The sequence below is a fragment of the Strix uralensis genome, chromosome 21 (assembly GCF_047716275.1).
Source record: "Strix uralensis isolate ZFMK-TIS-50842 chromosome 21, bStrUra1, whole genome shotgun sequence".
In the NCBI taxonomy this organism is placed as follows: Eukaryota; Metazoa; Chordata; class Aves; order Strigiformes; family Strigidae; genus Strix; species Strix uralensis.
The window spans coordinates 11,159,031-11,177,213 of NC_133992.1; the positions used below are offsets into that span (position 1 = coordinate 11,159,031).

Sequence of the window (18,183 nt, forward strand, 5' to 3'; positions counted from 1 at the left end):
TTCATCCTTCCTCTCCCCTCAGCACACAGCACTGCTCAGCTCTAGTTGCAGCGAGGGGCTGACCACCAAGGTTGGGGATTAGTGAAGGCTTTGGCAAACAGACCCCTTGTTACTGAGGTGCTTGTGCATCTCCTTGCACCAAGGCAGCTGTGAGGGGCCACACACTGCCCTGGGGTCAGGGAGCAGCGAGGGTGGCTTTGCTCCCTCAGGGAGGAAGAGCTGGAAGCCAACTATGATAACATGGCTGGCAGGGCAGGGGCCTCACCAGGCAGGGCCCCATCCCATCATACCTGAGTGAGGCAAGCAGAGACCCTTGGGAATAGCCAGGTTCAACCAAGAATCCAGGTCCATACTGATGAGAGGTCTGAGGCCAAGCTGGGAAGTCAGTCTTCAGGTTAGGATCATGGCTAGTCCACGGCCAGGCATGGCTATGGCTGAGCTGAAGCCCAACACTACTACACTGGAGCTGAAGAAAGGACTGAAGGCCTGGAGCTGAGCTTAAATGGAGGCCCATGGGTGGGGGTGTGGGCAGAGGGCCCAGGTGAGGCTGGTCAGGACCTTTAACACCTCCTCACAGCTGGTCACTGTGAGGTGGCCAAAGTGAGAAGAGCCAGAGGTGTCAGCACAGTTCATTGAGAGATGGTCCCAGCAAGGCAGCTGGGCTTGGTGGGAGGCTTTGGAGCAGAAGGGCTGTCCTGGGACTCCATAATCCTGGAGTCCATCCTCTGCCCCTTGGCCAACCTACAAGTATCTGCTTCCACTTCCCAGCTCTCAAAGAGCTGTTACTTGTCTGCCTGACCAAGCCAGCGTTGTGAAGCAGATGATTTTTGTGTACCTTAGATGTGGTCTGCTGGGGAGATTTTGAGCACATAGGCTGGATTTTCCCGTTAATCCTTTCCTCACAGCTATGACAAGTTGTTTCCAGCTCCTGCACCTGAGCAGCATCTGCAGATTTGCCCCACACAGGGCACCAGCCCCAGGCCAGCCGCAGCAACCCCATCAATAAATCATCTGTGGCTAGTCTATCCCGTGGTGCTTTTCTTGCCAAGACTAATCAAAGCTTAGTCTGTAAGCAGGTCTCTGCATCTCAGGCTGTGGTCAGGGACATTGGCATTGCCGGGTGGGTTGTGTGGAGACTGAGCCTGTGGTTTAGGTAGATTCCTCGAGAAGGAGCATGTGGAGCTCTGCAGGGACAGCGCACTGAGCCGGGGACCCTGCTCCTACTGCCCGTGTCTCCTGGGGGGTTATCTGCATGAACTGCTGGGCAGGAAAGGACCAGTGCACCCAGTCCTGGGGAGGAGAGTGTGGTAGGACCTTCTGGTGGGTCATCACTGGGGTCCTGAATCTCACGGATGGTGCTAAGAGGGGAAAGGGCACAGTGTCAGTCACCAGAGGTTGCACTCGAATTAGGAAGGGGACAGAGAGCATTGCACTCAAATGTGCAAACTCAGCTCTTGATCAACCAGCTCCTGAGAGGAATTGGAAAAGGAGAAAAAGGATCGCTGGGCCAGCCACAGGGTGGGCCCTGACCCGTGGTGTGGCGCAGAAGCGTGGACAGATAGCTGCTCCCCACAGGCAAGCTGAAGCCACGTCCCAGCACCCCAGCCCCAACTCCAGGGCTCACAAACCTGCAAATACTGTTCTGCATCACTGGAGAAGCCCGAGTCCTGCCTGGCTGTGCAGGCAGCAACACTGCTGCCAAAGCGCAGAACTAGGAATAAATAAATAAATCCTGTGTGATGAACTGTGATCACATCTCCTTGCTGCCCCTCCAGGGACTCCCAGAAACCCAGCAGGGCCGTGATAGCTCCTTGGCCCCCTTCAGCTCACTGTGTGGGGAGCGGTCTGAGGTATCTACAGAGAATTTGTTGGATGGTGGAAGGAGCTAATTTAAATGAGAAAAAAAGACTTTGGGTATGTTGCCAGCATTCTCCTTGCCTATTGTACTCCCCCTTCGGTTTCTGCTTTCCACTAAACAGTTTTATGTTTCCAAGGATCATAAATTCTCATTTCTCCACTGGGCAGGAGGTGCACTCCTGGACTCCACCGCTTCCTGCGTCGCTTTTGTGTCCGTGTTGCCCAGTTACTGCAGCACAGACCCAGACTATGCCCAGCCGCATTCACACCGGCCACGTCCCCGGGAGCGTGTGCCCCGCCGCCGGGCACTGGGAGTTCATAGGATTCAGACAGGCACATGCTTCCCAAGGTGAACAAAGGAGGGGCCATAACCCAGCGGTTTCCAGCCTGAGGCCGCGGCTGACCAGTGGAAACGCTGCTGCCCGGCAGGGCTGTCGCGGGAAGGTGTGATGTGATGCAGAAGGGGCCGCGGTGACGTGCGGGGGGATTGGAGGCTGGACTGCAGCCTGCGGTCCAAAGGGTATGGGAACTGACACTGCTCGTTTGTCAGCTCCCAGGCAGCACACAGCGCTCGGCTAAGCTGCCCTTGCTGGGAGAGGAGCTCAGTTTTCTGTAGCATCAGTTCCAAGCAGCAGCACTCCAAGCATCAGTAATTCAAATAGCAGTTGAGGTAACGCCCTGTGCTCATGCTCTGTGGGTCAGTTTGGTTTGAAATTAATAACATTCCTGAACTTGAGATACCTGGATTCATCAGGGCTTTAATTCCTAAAATGGCGCTCATGCGGCGTCAGAGGTTGCATCCTGCAGCAGGAGTGAAGGATGCTTCCCACACGGCTGGGATGTGGCTGTGTGCCAGCCTGGGAACAGGAGCAGGGACCAGTGGGTCCTGCGGGGGTGACACTGCCCGGAGCCGGTCTGTCGGGGTGCAAGGCTGAGCAGATTTCCCCCTCCTCATTGCCATGCTCCCCGTGTCCATCTGGCAGGCAAGGTTTGGGAAGGGGCTGGGACTGCTTATTGTTGTGGGGTTGTTTATGGACACATACATCGTGCAGCCTGCCAGGCCGGGACGGCGCGAGGGGAGGCTGGGGGCAGACAGCAGGCTAAGGGCTGGCTGGAGAATTTCCAGCTGCAGGAAGAAGTCGTCCATTTCCAAGCCTGTGGCATCTTCCTTTGGGCACGCAAACGAAGTACATACCCAGCAGCAATTGGGAGCACTGATGTACTCCTGTTTCAAAAACCTGGAGAGCCTCTGCCTTGATTTCCCTTAATACAACTCGAGCTGCACAGCAGCAAACACCATTTGAACCTTGGCAGGGAGCGTGTCCTGGCTCTGCCAGCTCTCTCAAGTCTGGCCCTTCTGCTCTTTGTTAATGGGGAAGATGCATTTTTTGGAAACAGAGGCTGCCTCTAAGACTTGCAAACTGTTTTATGACAGTTTTCATTTGCATAATGAAGGCCCTGATACCTTCAGTAATTAATCACATTAAGAATTGCTTCCTTGAATAACTCTATTCATGCAAGTTGTTCTTAGTGCTGGAAACTGCATATGATTTCCAACGTGCATTAGCCGATCTCTTTCATCAGCAGATGGAAGCTGGTAACTGCATGTGTAATTTATATCTGCTTGGGTGGAATTATCAGATGAAATATGCATTACACGGCGCCATTAACATTTCTAGTCATACAGTCTTTAGCTCTTGGGTAGGTTAATATTACATGCCAACAGTATGTGGGACCGTATGAAAGGGAAGGACTCGAACACAGGGATTTAAAAGCAGAAATGGAAAGTATTCCAGGTCAGACACATCAGAAATAGAATTAATGAAGCTGCTAAATTAATGAGATGCATTGCCCTTTTTTGACCTGCATTTTTTTATAAAATGTCCCATCTTGTCTCCATAGCTAAGAAAGCTGCCAGGCTTGCCTGCTGAATCGCCACTTGTAAGGGCAACTCCAGATCCTTTAACATCTGGAAAGCTTTCACCCATAGGATAGCACAAGCAGCAGGAGAATAAAGATCGAATCTCGGAAGGCAGCAGAGAAGATGAACACTGCTGTGTGGGCTTGGATTTGTCGGTATCCTTGACAAATTTTGAAAAAAAAAGTCACATCAATTCAATAGTAAGACAAAAAAATCAGTGACGACTTTGCTCTTTGACGACAGTGCCAGGTTAGCCAGGAGCCTCGTGTTCAGATGTGTGTTGGTTTAAGCATGAACATTTTTATAGGAGATAAAGGCTGCTACCTTGGAATGCATTTTCTCATGTGCTTTTTTGTCTTTATATAAATCATGGTTAATTAAAATACTGATTCCTGCTTGATAGGAAGCAATTAAAAGACTGAATCTGTATCCCATCTGCCTCTTATGTGTAGAGATGGAGAGAGAGTCCAAGCCAAGCTGGTGCAGTGTAGGCTCATGGGGCTTTCGCCCAGCCCTGCTCTCGGGGCACGGTGCTCTCCATGTGCTGAGCAGCCGGTCAGGGCTGGGCCATCCTACAGCTCCTGCTGCTTGAGGGTTTTCAGCCTTCAGAAAGGATTTTGGGGCCCAATGAGTTTTAACTGTTTTCAGGCCAAGCTAATTCTGCCCCTGACTGGGACGCTGGGGAGCGTGCGTTGGCCGTTTGCTGGTGCAATGGTGAGGATGCAGCGGCGGCCACGAGCTGCACGGAGCGAGCACGACAGGCAAACCCGTCGGCCTCCTGTCTCGCTGATGATGCTGTGGCAAAGGGCCACATCCTGAGCAGAGCCTGAGGGTGCTGCCTGCAGATTGCAAGGGTCAAAACTGCTTCAGACGCCGTGTGCGGGGTGTGTGTGTCGCTGGGGCAGGGGAGAAGCTCTTAGCTCTGCTCCCACCTGCCCCATGTTCCTCCCCAGCATGGCTCAGCGGCTCAGTGCCAACTCGCGACGTGGGCCAGGGTGGAGCGTGCTGGGCAGCTCACGCCGGCTGTACGGTTCTGCTTGAGGCTGAAGCCCCGTACCTGTCCCGAAGTCAGGCTGGGGCCCTGTGGGGTGGTGGCTGGAGTTCCCTGGGTTTACAGAGACTTGCCATCGCTCCTGGCAGCACCTGGAGATGTGCTGCTGCTGCTCCCAATTGTTCATTTCTGTCCAAGAGAGAAAGAAAAAGCATCTCTGCAAAATCCAGACTTGGACTTTGCTTAAAGCCTTTGAGTAAAGAGCCTTGTTTGAATGTAATTGCACCCCTGTTGCTACAAGGGGAAAATACACTGTATTGCTCTCTCTTTCTTGGAAAGCTCAGCTAGTATTTTCCCAGCCATTTGTGTATAAAGGAAGATAAATAGCTCTTTAGCGGGCAGAACAATCTATCCCGGTTTTATTGACATTCATGCAAGCAGACAAGGAGAAACAGTTTGGCGGTGCTGAGCGTAGGGGAGGGGGAAGCTCCAGCCCGGCGGAGCTGGAAGCACCCGGCGAGCCTGGGCGGGGGGTACCAGGGCACCAAGGGGCTGCTCGGGCAGAGGGTGGGAGAAGCCGACGAGCTCAGCTGCCCAGCCTCGGCCCCGCAGATGTGTGCATCTCCTGTGGGTCCCCCCCGACCCGCAGCAGTCTGCAGGAGGCACCTGCTGCCTCACCCATCGTTTCACTCCTCCCTATAAATAAAAACCGCGTATAGCAAATTTAGCTCTGCCTTCACACACAATGGTGCTATAGATAGATTTTTAAAGAGCTTGTCTCAGAGTAATAATTCATGGGGAGATCAAAAGGCTATGGTTTAATCTGGGATCTGTCTGATACCATAAACCTTGCAGAGCGCTAAGAATTCAATGAGCAGCATCAAAAGCCTGATAAACATGAAAGCCACCCAGTTTTCTGCCTGTGAGGCTGGCGTGGCTTACAATGGGTGCTGAGGAGCTGGAAAGATGCAGATCTCCTCTGCAGTGCTTGGGTGCCACACACAGAGTCCTTCAACTTCAGGCTCCTGGAAGAGGTGCCCGGACTCCCTTAACATCTCAGTTGCTACCTGCAGCTCCACCGACTGCATAAAGAGATAAGATTTCTAATTACATGTCTAATTACACAGCGTAGGTAGGCTGCAGGCAGCACTCCGCCGCTTGGCATCGCCTTGTCCTCCGTGTCTACAGACCACACAGTCTGCGTTGATTCTCCAAAGCGATGTGGCAGAGGCATCCCAGGAAAGAGGGGTGGCTGGCGATGGAGCAGAGGCACCTCCCGTCCCCACGAGCCCGTTGGGCCAGCACAGTGGTCCCCGGGAAGGCTCGGTGGCACGGTGCTTGCTGGCATGGTGGCTGGCTGTCCTCGGGGGCACGGGACACCGTGGAGGGGCTGCACCACCCTGGTACCTTAGCAGGAAAAACTTAGAAGCTACTTCCAATTTGACATACTGATGGAAGATATGGCCAGAGCCCTCCACAGCCTGTTTTCTGGTAGACCACAACTAAGAGCATGTGGAGAGAGCCAAGAGCCATCGGGGAGTGAGGGCAGAGCAGGCACAGGTTGAGGCTTGGATCGGCCACGCTCGCTCACGTTCGTCGCCTCGCTGCAGCCGCTTGTCCCCATGATGTCCCCTTTGCTGAGTCCCAGCTCCGTTACAGCACCCTTGACATTATTAGACTATTAAAACAGGGGATTTGTAACCTCTGCTTTCCAGCTTTGGTAACTGCACATCAAGCTAATCCAAAGGATTGCTTTTTTAATATCTGCACTGCCAGTAACGGATGTGCTGGTTTAGATAAATTGAGGATCTGGCCCAGGAAAGCTGGATTTCAGATAGGGACTGTGAAAAATATGGAGTATCAAAATGCTGTATTTGGAAGCCAAAAATAGTGCCTAAAATGGGGCCAGTAAGGATCAGCACTGTAAACACAGGTCTCTGGAGTGGAAGGGTTCTGCTGTGCTTCTAGCTGTCAGCAAAAGCAACATTTAAAAGCCAGCAGTTTAATTTTTAACACAAGTGGAGGTGAGTTCAGACTGCAGACACCTGCAGGTGAGGAGCTGGGTTTTTCTCCAGAGATACCGAGCCCACTGAGGTTAATGTGATTATGTAAATGACTGAGGTATAATTGCGTTATTGCCACCCATCTGGCCCTCCCTGCAATTCATAAGTGATTTTATATTCCCCCTGCACTGCAGTGCTGACATACAAGGGCACTGGAGAGGCCATAAATCACTGCTTGGTTTTTGCTGCAAGTGCCATCTCCCCGTCAAGCCTCTGGTGCAGAATCCTGCTGGACAAGGCAGGGCCAATGCATCAGGAAATCCTTCCCAGACCTGAATCAATGTCTCTGGATGTAGTCTAGAGGACCAAGCTCCACTTCTCCTCTCTCAAAGGACATGCCTGACAAAGCCAGGATCCTGCCCAGCATCCCAGCTACAGCAGCAGGTCCTTCCCAGCATGGATTTTCTTAGCAGGATAAAACAAATTCCCACTTCCCTCAGCAGTTGGGATTAAACACAAACCTGACATTTTCATGTAAAACACTGACTAATACCGCACGCTGTCCCAGGTACCCCCCCCCAATACAGCTTCTCTTCTAACCTGGGCTTTTCTTCCCATCAGTATGAATTCAAAGCCAAGAACATTAAGAAGAAGAAAGTGAGCATCATCGTGTCTGTGGATGGGGTGAAGGTGATTCTGCGCAAGAAGCAGAAGGTGAGACTTCTCCAGCCCAGCTGGGGCACTCAGGGCCAGAGCACGTCTGCTGCTCAGGATAGTCACAATTCTACCAAAACTGGCCTTTTCTTAAAAACCACCCAGAATTTTCACAAAAAACCACTCCATTTCTCATCAAACTAATAACAAAACCTTGCTGAAAAAAGTGGGAAAATTACACCGTGGGAAGAGGATTTTTTTTTCTACCAAAAAATGTCAAGCTTTCAGGAAATAGTTTCTCTTTCTTGTTAATACCAGTAGGCTTTTTCCTCGTTGCCTGGACTGAGCACCCCTCAGCTCCTCGCCTGGGCTGTGCTTCCCACCGAGCTGAGCCAGCAGCTGTATCCAGAGCTCCTAAGCCCTAGCTCAGAGCCTTCTTCCCCAAAACGTGTTACTTTTCTGAATATTTGATGCTATAAATTAATCTGAGGGATCTTTTCCGGCCCTGAAGGCTGTGATCAGATGACCAGATATGATAAATGATCGAAGAAATCTATTTTTATCCAAGATACTGATGAAACAGCCATTGCTCATGCAGTCAAACTGTAGCCCAGATTTTGGCTTGGGACAAACGCACCCTTCTCCAGGGTTCCTGCCCATGAGCATGGTGGAGTTTCATTTTTACTTGACTCACTGTAGTTTTTTTTCTGCCCTCTGCTCACAGAGAAAGGAGTGGACCTGGGATGAGAGTAAGATGGTGGTGATGCACGATCCCGTGTACAGGTACGCGGCAGGGGATTTACACCAGCTAGGTCAAGTCAGCCCTGAGCGACGCATATCCATCCTCTTGCTTACTGAGTTATGTCCACCAAGGCTGGCTTTCCAAAGGACCATGAAAAAATAACACAGTTGCGAAATTACCACTGATGGCGAATCCTTTTCATACATTTTTGAGTGTGAGATGGACTGATCTAGCTTTGAAGCTGGGTCTGCTTTGAACAGGGTTAGACTAGGTGACCCCCAGAGATGCCTTCAACCTGAATTATTCTCTGATTCCAACTCTGAAGACAGGCTTCCCACGGTTTTCCTTCAGAGCATGGCTCGCCGTGTGCTTCTGAAGAAGGGCCTTACTCTAAGGTGTAAGTGCTTACAGGGAATTAACCCATACAGGACGTGGCAAGACAGCAGTGACTTCCCATAGCACCTGCCATGGGATCTCAGAGTATTTTGGAGACCCCAAGCCCCACTGCATGCAACCCCAGCGATGGCGCATAGCCTGTGGACACAGTTAAGAGCAGAGGTTGCACCAGGCTGTTAGATCTGCCAAGTGAGTAAGTGCACTACGAGCATGAGGCCCACAGCCCCAAGGGCTGGGATCACCAGCACCGGTTTTGTGGGTCAGAGCCCTTGGTGAGGAGATAAGGAGCAGAGGACGTGCTGATGCATTATCCGCACACCTACCTCTCAGTTCTGGCATTCTTTAAAGATTATTACATGTGGTACATCGGCAATAATCGTTCCAATTGTAAGTTCAACACAAAGAAATTCCAATGGCAGAAAAGAGTAAAAGAAAAAAACATTTCAAGAATCCCTTTGGTTTCTCTATTCAGAGCGGAACTCACTTGTCACATTTTTACCCAATTAAATCAAACATATAAAAAGGTCTTTAAAAATGTTTTTTGCAGCACAGGGAGGAGAAAGAGTCAGCCTGAACAAGAGAGAGAGAAATCCTCCAAGTACACTCAGCATCCCTGGGAGAGGCGTCCAGGGGACGCTGGTTTTTGTGCCACCTGCCTGCGTCCCCGGGCTGGCTGCACCCATTTGCTCCACAGACAGTTGTGCCACGCTGCAGCCTGGGCAGAGATTAATTACTGGGGCTAAAAATAGCCCCACGCTTTCCAATGCTATAGACTTTTTTTAGCTCTCCCACAGTGTCTTTAAAAACCTTTTGCCTACTTCAGAAACCAGAGGGTTTTCCATCAAGCCAGAAACACTCTCTAAATCCATCGTCTCCTGCCTTGAAAATTGCAGGAGGGGCCGTGCACCAGCACCGCCTCATTCCTCCAGCCCTGGGTGCTGTGAGCCAGCCTGTCCTGGGGACACACGGGAGCTACTGAGGTTGTCTGGGGGGCAGAGACTCCCTTTGGTGTTTAATTCCCTTTGTCTCTCTCCCACCTAGAATCTTCTACGTGTCTCACGACTCGCAAGACCTGAAAATATTTAGTTACATCGCAAGGGATGGCGCTAACAACTCCTTCAGGTGCAACGTCTTCAAATCAAAGAAGAAGGTAGGATGCTCCGGGGATGATGACTGGGTCATCCCCGGGCAAGAGGTCTCCGAGGGACCCCTCACCTTCCCGTGCAGGAGCCAAAATAACCCCCGGGTTGGAGGGTGCAGATCCCTGGGGACAGACCGAGGCAATGCCAGTGCTGGGCATCCCCAAAAAACCATGCCTGGTGCCTGTCCCCTCCTGCCCGCCTGGCCCAGCCCATCTGGGGGGCACCATCTCCAAGAGCGGGGGGCCGGGGGGCTGCCGTCTGTCGGGTCTCACGGTGGGCAACGCTGGAGGCCCCACCATGGGAAGAGACCTGGCAGCGTGGGGCAGCAGTGGGGTGGGAAGCGGAGAGGAAGACTCCCAGTTTTCCTGTCGGCAGTGGGGCGGCGGGAGCGGGGCTGAGCGGCAGGTGGGTTTTTGCTCCGCAGAGCCAGGCGATGCGGGTGGTGCGCACGGTGGGACAGGCCTTCGAGGTGTGCCACAAGCTGAGCCTGCAGCACGCCCTGCAGAACGCCGACGGGCAGGCGGACGGCGCCAGCGACAAGTCGGCCGAGGAGCAGCCGCTGGAAGGTGACGCGCGGCTCCCCGGGGGGGGGCATGGGCAGACCCCTCCCTCAGCAGTGGCACCAGGGATGCTTTGGGGTGGGGAACTGTGAGGTGGCATGTCCTTTGTGGGACAGCTCTAGTGACAAAGCTTCAGGACCCTTTGGATGGGGGACACAGGGAATCCACCCTGTCTGCCCACACGTCCAGGGCACCAGGAAGGCAGAGGCTGAGCCCCCTTGTCCATCAGGCTGAGGGTCTGCAGGCACCAGCCCCTTCCTCCTGCCCCTCCGCAGCACACCAAGACTTGAAACAAGTCTTGACCACGTCCCTGACGTGCCACTGCAGCTCCTTGCTGCGATCCTGCAGTGAGGATGGGGGGCTTGGGTTTATTTATCCGTCTTGTTTGAAGTTCATCAGATAAAGGGCTCCAAGATCACGGATGCAGAAGAGGTTGGCATCGACTCTGACAGCATCTGTGTGTCTGAGAGGGGACCTGGAGAGCTGCCCGCTGCCAGGGGGGACCTCGGCATGCTGAAACCTGGGCAAGCCCCAAAGGATAAGAACTGCCAGGTAATGGAGTGGACGGTCCATGTGCTCTGCCACTGCTGGGGTCCCTCTGCTCGGGGTCACTGTATCATGGCTTGATTTGGAGGGGCTTTCACGGAGACCCCATTGTAGACCCCGCTCCTGGCTCCTCGCCCTTGCAGCCCCCATGGCAGGACAGGGTGTTCAGCACCCAGTTTACCCACAGCTAAGCTGTGTCCTGGGGCAGGGGGAGAGGAGAGAGCTGGGAGCGGGGCTGCGGCGCATGGCTGAGCAGGTTTCAAACGTGACTGGGGAGAGCCCAGTGGTGTGGGCAGAGGGGTTTGCTGGAGCAGTCACCCAGCGCTAGGAAGGAGAAGCGAGGCAGGACCCTGCTCCCGCAGCAGCAGCCACACAACAGGCAGAAACTAAGAGGAGGCACCTCTGGTGAAGCGACCATTTCCCTGCCACGCAGGGTGGATTTCTGTGCCCCCAGTGCCGCTCTGCAGCAGTCGCTCATCCGACTGCCCCGGCAGCAACCCCTGGCTCCCCTCGCTCCCCCCCAGACCAGGGATCAGCATCCCCGAGGGGGCCCAGCCCCGGCAGCACAGGCACCCGGTTTCACCGTAATGAATAGCTGCTCTGCAGAGCTTCTCTGCGAGCGCTTCCCGGCGGCCTGAATGGCATCGCTTCATCTCACACAATTGTATCGCTCGCGGGGTCTGGCTGAAAACAGCTGCGGTGAAACGCGCTCCATGGGATTCGTTGCCGTGGCTGGAAAGGCCGGGTGTCCCTGCGCTTTGCTTTGGGGTGCTGGAGCTGCCCGAGCAGGGGAGGGCAGGGTGCAGGAAAGGCAGCGGCCCCAGGCCAGCCCCCAGTGGGGCACCCTGTGAGAGGAACTGTCCTAAAACACCCCCCACTGCCAGGGTGGGCAGCTGCCTGACTGGGGGGGACACGCTACCCAGCTCTGGGCTGCCTGCTGAGACCCCCAGTGCTACGGAGGGCCAGGTGAGCCATGCACGGGGCCACCGCACTGTCCCCAGGGCACATGAGCTGGCTGCGAGCTCACCCACCCTGGGCTGAACTGGCAGATCCCAGGGCTCAGCACTGCACGGGGGTGTGGGGGGCTCACGGCTGTGTCTGGAGCTGCTCTGAAGACAGTCAGTGCATGCGCTGCCTTCTCACACGGGGTATCTCCGAGGGCTGGGACCCCTGCACACTTTTAATATGCTGATGGCCCTGACACCGGATTGCTGCTGCAGCTGGCAAATGCTTCAGGCAACAAGAAACCACCTCGTCATGGAGGAGGTGATGGGGTGTTTGGGTCACTGCCTGCCACTTCCTCCCTGGGGACCTGCCCTCCCTGTGTGGAGCTACAGCCAAACACAGATGATGCAGCCCCGCCAGCTCTCTGGGAGCGAGAGTTGCCCCAAAACACACTCTTGGGGGTCACATAGACATGCAGAGCCTGACACGGAGCCCAGGGCTGCCCCCCCTCAACACTCCCATGGTGCCAGGGGTGCGGGGACTGCTCTGCCGCGCTGGGCTCTGTGCCGTGGGCAACCACGATCCGAGTCCCAGCCTGAGCCGGTCGGTGCACTCACCCTGCCCGTTTCTTTGTGCCCAGGATGCCGAGAACTGCTCCCTCCACCCGGCCAGCTCACAGCAGCTGCTCAGCCCCGGTAGCCCCTGCTCCTCAGCCTCCATCACCCCGCTGGCCTCCCAGCACTGCCTCCAGCTGCTCCAGCAGCAGCTTCTCCAGCAGCAGCAGCAGACGCAGGTGGCCGTGGCCCAGGTACGCGGCCCCTCAGCCAGCACCAGCCCTCCTGCTCTCCTGGCTCCGGCCTCCAGCCAGGCTGGGCTGGCGGCGGCAGCAGGAGCCCTGTGCTGGGGTGGGAGCGGGACGGGGAGCTCGCAGCATTGCCCGCAGCCCAGCTCGCATCATTACACGCAGCTTTACTCACATTATTACTCTCAGCATTACTTGCAGCACAGCTCGCAGAATTGCTCGCAGTGGAGCTTGCGGCACTACTCACAGCATTACTCGCAGTATTGCAGCATTGCTCGCAGCAGACCTTGCAGCACTACTCATAGTATTACTCACAGCATTGCTCGCAGCATCACTCGCAGTATTACTCACAGTATTATTCGCAGTGGAGCTCGCAGCATTGCTCCAGCACAGCTCAGCACCCCCAGGTGTGGAGCTGGCTGCACACATAAGCCCAGGCGGCTCTGGCAAGGTCCCAGGGGGTCCCCACAGGGCCACTAGTTCCTGTTTCATCCCATTTTTTGGAAGCCAGCCCCCCCCCAGTGCTTCTTCTCCCAAACAGGCATCAGAGCGGGGAGCCCGGTGCCTCCCCAGCTCGTTTCATGTTACCGAGGGTGTAAAGGACCCCCCCTCCTATCCCCCCCTCCAGCCCGGGGTGCAGCCGCATCCCCCCGCCCGCAGCTGGACCGGGGGGGGGGGGGGGGGGGGGGGCTGCTGCGGCGGGGCCGGCAGGGGGCGCTCGAGGGCCGCCGCGCCGCTGATCCCGGGGGATCCCGGAGCTGCTCGGCCAGTCCTGCATCCCCCGTCCTGCATCCCCCATCCCCACATTCCCCATCCTGCATCCCCATCCCCGCATCCCCCATCCCGCATCCCTGTCCCTCATCGTCCCATCCTGCATCCCCCCGCATCCCCCCTCCCGCATCCCCCATCCCCACATACCCCATCTCCGCACCCCCATTCCCGTCCCGCATCCCCATCCCATATCCCCGGCCCGCATCATCCCATCCTGCATCCCCCGTCCCACATCGCTCCATCCCCGCATCCCCCGTCCCGCAGGTGCAGCTGCTGAAGGACCAACTGGCGGCCGAAACGGCGGCGCGGATCGAAGCGCAGGCCCGGGTGCGGCAGCTCCTATTGACCAACCGTGACCTGCTGCAACACGTCTCCTTGCTGGTGCGGCAGCTGACGGTGCTGGAAGCCCGGGAGCAGCACCGGCAGCCGGGTGAGCGCAGTGGTCCCTGCACTGGGGTGAAGCTGGGGGCAGTGGGTCCACCACCCTTGACCTCACCCCAGGGTGGGGGTTGTTTGGGTGCTGAGTTGCTCCCAGCACCATCCCTCTGGACCATCTCTGCACCCCTTATGGTCCCAGGGAGCAGCTGGGATGCTCCTAGCACCATCCTGGCAGGCTCAGGGGGGCTTTGGGGCATCTCTGCACCCCTTGGGGTCCTGGGAAGCAATTGGGGTGCTCCCAGTACCATCCCAATAGGCTCTGGGGGGCTTTGGAGCATCTCTGCACCCCTCACGGTCCAGGGGAGCAGCTGGGTTTGAGGTCCCCAGCTCTTCATGTGCCCCTCATCCCTCTCTCGCCAGCTGACCGCTCCTTGCAAAACCTGTCTCTGGCTCAGTCCCTCTCCCTGAACCTGAAGAACCACTACAGCCTGGACATCCACCTGCCCTCCACCTCCACCCCCGCCAGCATCCTGGGCAGCCCCGTGGCCCCCGGCTCGCTGCCAGCCCTGGGCCCCGGGAACTCCTACCTCAACCTCGTCAGCCTGGAGAGGGGCAGCCACCGCTACAGCAGCAAGGATGGGGACGAGTGCCTGGCCGTGCTGGAGGGGCAGGACGGGCTCAGCCGGCGCGTGGAGGGCTCCGAGGTCGACGAGTTCTTTCTGCTCAATGGGAGCGGCCGGCAGAAGGTGGATGACATGGACAGAGGGGACGAGGACAGGTAGGATGTGCCACCTCTGTTTCCTGCGAGCTGTTGCTCTGGAACACCCCGAGCACACCCTCCCGCTCCCCGCTGCTGCCCTGGCCACGTTTCGGAGGCCCGGCGGCAGGGGCTGAGGAGGATGGGCTGTGTTCTGGGCACTCAGGGGCAGGGACAGGTAGCCCAGGGGCTGTGCACAGGCTCAGGTGCAATAAGCCGGGGCAAGGAACCCACTGTGCCCTGCCGTACCCGCCTGCCCTGCGCCGGTCCCCAGCCACGAAATGGTCATTGCCACATCACTTCATCCCAGCTCCGACGTTTGTAGGTGATGAGTTGCACTGATGGGACCCAGCAAGCGTCTTTCAGAGAGCCCGGGGCAACCAGCTCAAGCCCCCCCATGCAGGTAAGTACTTGCCCGTCACCTCCTCTCTCTGCTTTCGCTTCCCAGGCGGCAGCAGCCCATTCCCAAGCTCAACCCGCCCCCACCTATCCTACGCAAAAGGTCGAGCAAGACCTCCCCGAGCCTGGAAGTGGAGGTGAAGCTCGAGAGCGCTGCCCATGTCAGCCTGCCCAGCCCCAGCATCTCCAGCCTCACCAGCATCGCTGCCAGCCCGCTCACCCTCTCGGACCCTGAGGCAAGGACTCCTGCCCGGAGCGCTGCCTCCAGCACGGAGCCCGGCCCTACCGCGGCCTGCCAGCGTGCTCTGGGCAAGGACAGGACTGGGGACAGCGGGCAGATGTCGCCCTTGGCCGGTGGCCACGACCCTGCAGCCAGCAAGGCCCTAGCCAAGGACTTGGCCGCCCTGGGCAGCCCCACGGACAGCACGCTGCCCTTCTCCCCTGCAGATGACACCTGCTTGCACATCAGCTTCTCTGAAGATGAGCTACTTGAACCAGAGCTGGACACTGCCGTGGGGCCCAGCAGGGTCCCCTCTTAGTGGGACAGCAGGAGGTGGCAGCTGGCTGGCAGGCAGTGCCAGCAGCTCCGTCCCCAACACTCCACCAGCCCCCAGGGTTGGGGCCCTCCATGCCCAGGCTGGGAGGCAGCTCCTTTCGCTGTCCCCGTCCCACGCAGCAGCTCTTCCCCACCACGTATGGGGCTGCCACACAGGATGCGACCCAGCCAGCCCCCTGCCCTCAGGCTGCCCCAGCTCACACTGCCTTCCCGCTGCCCTGTCCCCCCGTCCGCTGCCTGCCCCGCAGCCGGGGTGCTCCCAGCCTCCAGGTAGCTCCCACCACTGCTGCCTGGCAGAGACACAATTTGTATTTGTCACTACGTCCCTTCTGCTGGCCGGGCGGCTGCAGGCAGCCCCGCACCAGCCCAGCCTTCCTGCAGCAGATGGGCCTTTGCCAGCCCCTGCCAGGGTGGTGCCATCGCTGCTGGGCCGCTCGGGAGGGCAGGGAGCCGGCAGATGGCACAGCCACAGGCCAGGGCATGCTGGACGGGGATAGCACTGGTTTGACTGGCTCCAGGGACATTCCCACCCAGCCAACATTCCCCAACGGGAGCCCCTGGGCAGGGGCACAGCACAGCGCAGGACTGTGAACACCCCGACACATGGCTACTGTCACTAACCTGGTTCATTGGTTGTCACTGGCAGTAGCAGTGCGAGCGGGGCTGTATGACACAACCGTGGTGCCACCCCCCTGCCCGGCTCCCTGAGGTGGGTGCCAGGTTGCCACCACGCTGCCACAGGCCAGGTCTCCCCAGGACAGCTTGTGTCCACCAGTGCCACACTGCTTTTGGGGACGACACCCCCACCGCCGCGTCCCCACATGGTGCAGCCACCACTGCCTCCCTCCACAGGTGCCTTTTCCCGCGCCCCAGCACCCACTGCCCATGCAGGCTGGGGCCAGCCCCCACCAGGGGCCACTAATAGGGTGCAGGGCTGGCCCTGGGAGCCCACTGCTGGGGCAGGTGACCCCCTGGAGGGAAGGTGCACCCCATGTCTTGGGGTCAGGGTGGGAGAACCCTCCACGTCTCTCCAAGCAGCCGGTGGCTGCAGGAAGGAGGCTGCTCCGTCGTGCTGATTTTAAGGTGTTTTGATGTGGTTTGGGTTTGGTCTTGGAAGTGTGAGAGTCTTGGGATGAGTTAAGGTTTAAGGAAGAAGCCAAGCCCTGGGTGAAGGGCCAAGGTGAGGCCCTGGCGGTGCCACGTGTCGCCTTCGACCTGGGCAGGTTTTGGGGAAGGACCTGAGGAGATGCTCATCCACGTCGGTTTGCAAGAGGGAGTTGAGAAAGTGTTGGAGAGTCGAGAAAGTGTCACGCAGAGATGGAGGAGATGGAGACTCGGAGCAGCCGCGCTGCCTGTGCCTGGCACAGCCCTGCTTCCACGGGGGAGGTGGGGGGTGATGGGACACGTGCCCCAGAGCCAGCCACGGTGACAGAGCTGGGAGGAGCTGGGTGGGGGCCGGTGGCATCACCCAGTGGCATCACCGCTGGGACTGGGCCTGGGGCTTGTAAAGCTGCGGCTGGGCTGTCCTGTAGTGAGGTAGAGACAGACCAGCCTGTCCGTAGGAATGAAGTACTCTGCAGTTTGGTAACTGACTTTTAAAGAAAAAAAAAATAAATAAAGATGTCTGATTTGCAGAGCAAGTGCTGTGGTCTCTGACCCACTGGGGCCCACACTGCTGCCCCTGGATACAGACTGGGGACCCCCCAGTATCCCCAAAGAAAGGTCCCTGCTGGGAACGAAGGCTGCCCTGAGCCACCAGGCTGCTGCCCTGCACCCTCCTCATCCTCCAGCCCCAGCTCAAACATGGGGCCCAGCTGCCCCCCTGCTCCCACGTGCAGTGCCGGTGGCAGCAGCAGGTCCCATGTCCCCACGTGTGCTGCCACAGGGGACAGGTTCCTCCGTTAGGGATGGGGCCCACTAGCAATGCAAACCCCCCTCCCCGAGCTGCACAGCACCAAACGCTGCTGCCTGCTGCAGCCCCCGGGCAGGACCCTGCTCCCCACGAACCCCCTTTTCTCTTTCTTGTCCTCATTTCTGCTCCCCAAATAGATCCTGGCTCCAGCACGCAGGGTGGGAGCACCACGGGAGAGGAGGCAGGTTGCAGGCAGGCAGCAAAGCTCAATGCTGCGGGACAGGATAGGACCAACCATGTGCCGGGGTGCAGGGACCCCCCAGGGGCTGCCCGCAGCCCAGAGAGGCAAGAAACCCTCGTCCTCTGCAGCATCCTGACCCCAGCCCCTCCGAGAGGAGGAAGGGAACCCATGGGCGATGCAGCACGGAGGCTGCAGGAAGGATGGGGGACCCCACAAGACTGTCCCCCACCATGCAGGAGGGGGACCCAGCCCAGCACTGGAGGTTGGATGGACCCAGCACCCAGGGCCTCTGCGGGGGTCTCGGGGCCACTCTCCATCCCTCCACGGAGTGGGTGCAGCCTCCAGCACGACGGAGCCGGGAGCAGGGAGCCCTTTCCCCAGGCCCACTGCAGACATCTGCCTGGGGGGGCTGCCTGCGCGGGGAGGGGGCACTTCCAGCCCAGCATCTTATTATGCTTCCTTCATGGGAAGAAACTTTTTCCTTTGCTGTCTGGTAAGCTGCTAGCAATCATCAGGCAGGCAGGTGGTAAAGATTCATATCCATCAAACAATGCCATTTAGTTTGTAACCTGTGACTAAATCTGGTGTTAGCTTTAATTTCAGAGTCTGCTTTAGGGCTCGCTTGTTAATCTCTATGCAAAGCAGATGAAATGAATATGCAGCATTTTGG

At 57.3% G+C, this 18,183-nt stretch overlaps 1 protein-coding gene across 1 annotated transcript in view; it reads left to right on the forward strand.

Moving 5' to 3' along the window:
- Positions 1-17,054, forward strand: part of LOC141953124 (carboxyl-terminal PDZ ligand of neuronal nitric oxide synthase protein-like) — a 37,895-nt gene extending 20,841 nt beyond the window's left edge. Inside the window, exons 3-11 of the mRNA XM_074891438.1 lie at positions 7,394-7,486; positions 8,151-8,209; positions 9,606-9,714; positions 10,131-10,272; positions 10,658-10,818; positions 12,398-12,565; positions 13,595-13,760; positions 14,129-14,486; positions 14,914-17,054. Of these exons, the coding sequence (XP_074747539.1) occupies positions 7,394-7,486; positions 8,151-8,209; positions 9,606-9,714; positions 10,131-10,272; positions 10,658-10,818; positions 12,398-12,565; positions 13,595-13,760; positions 14,129-14,486; positions 14,914-15,403 (1,746 nt within the window). The 3' untranslated portion in view covers positions 15,404-17,054. The remainder of the gene's footprint in view (positions 1-7,393; positions 7,487-8,150; positions 8,210-9,605; positions 9,715-10,130; positions 10,273-10,657; positions 10,819-12,397; positions 12,566-13,594; positions 13,761-14,128; positions 14,487-14,913) is intronic.
- The last annotated feature ends 1,129 nt before the right edge of the window (positions 17,055-18,183 follow it).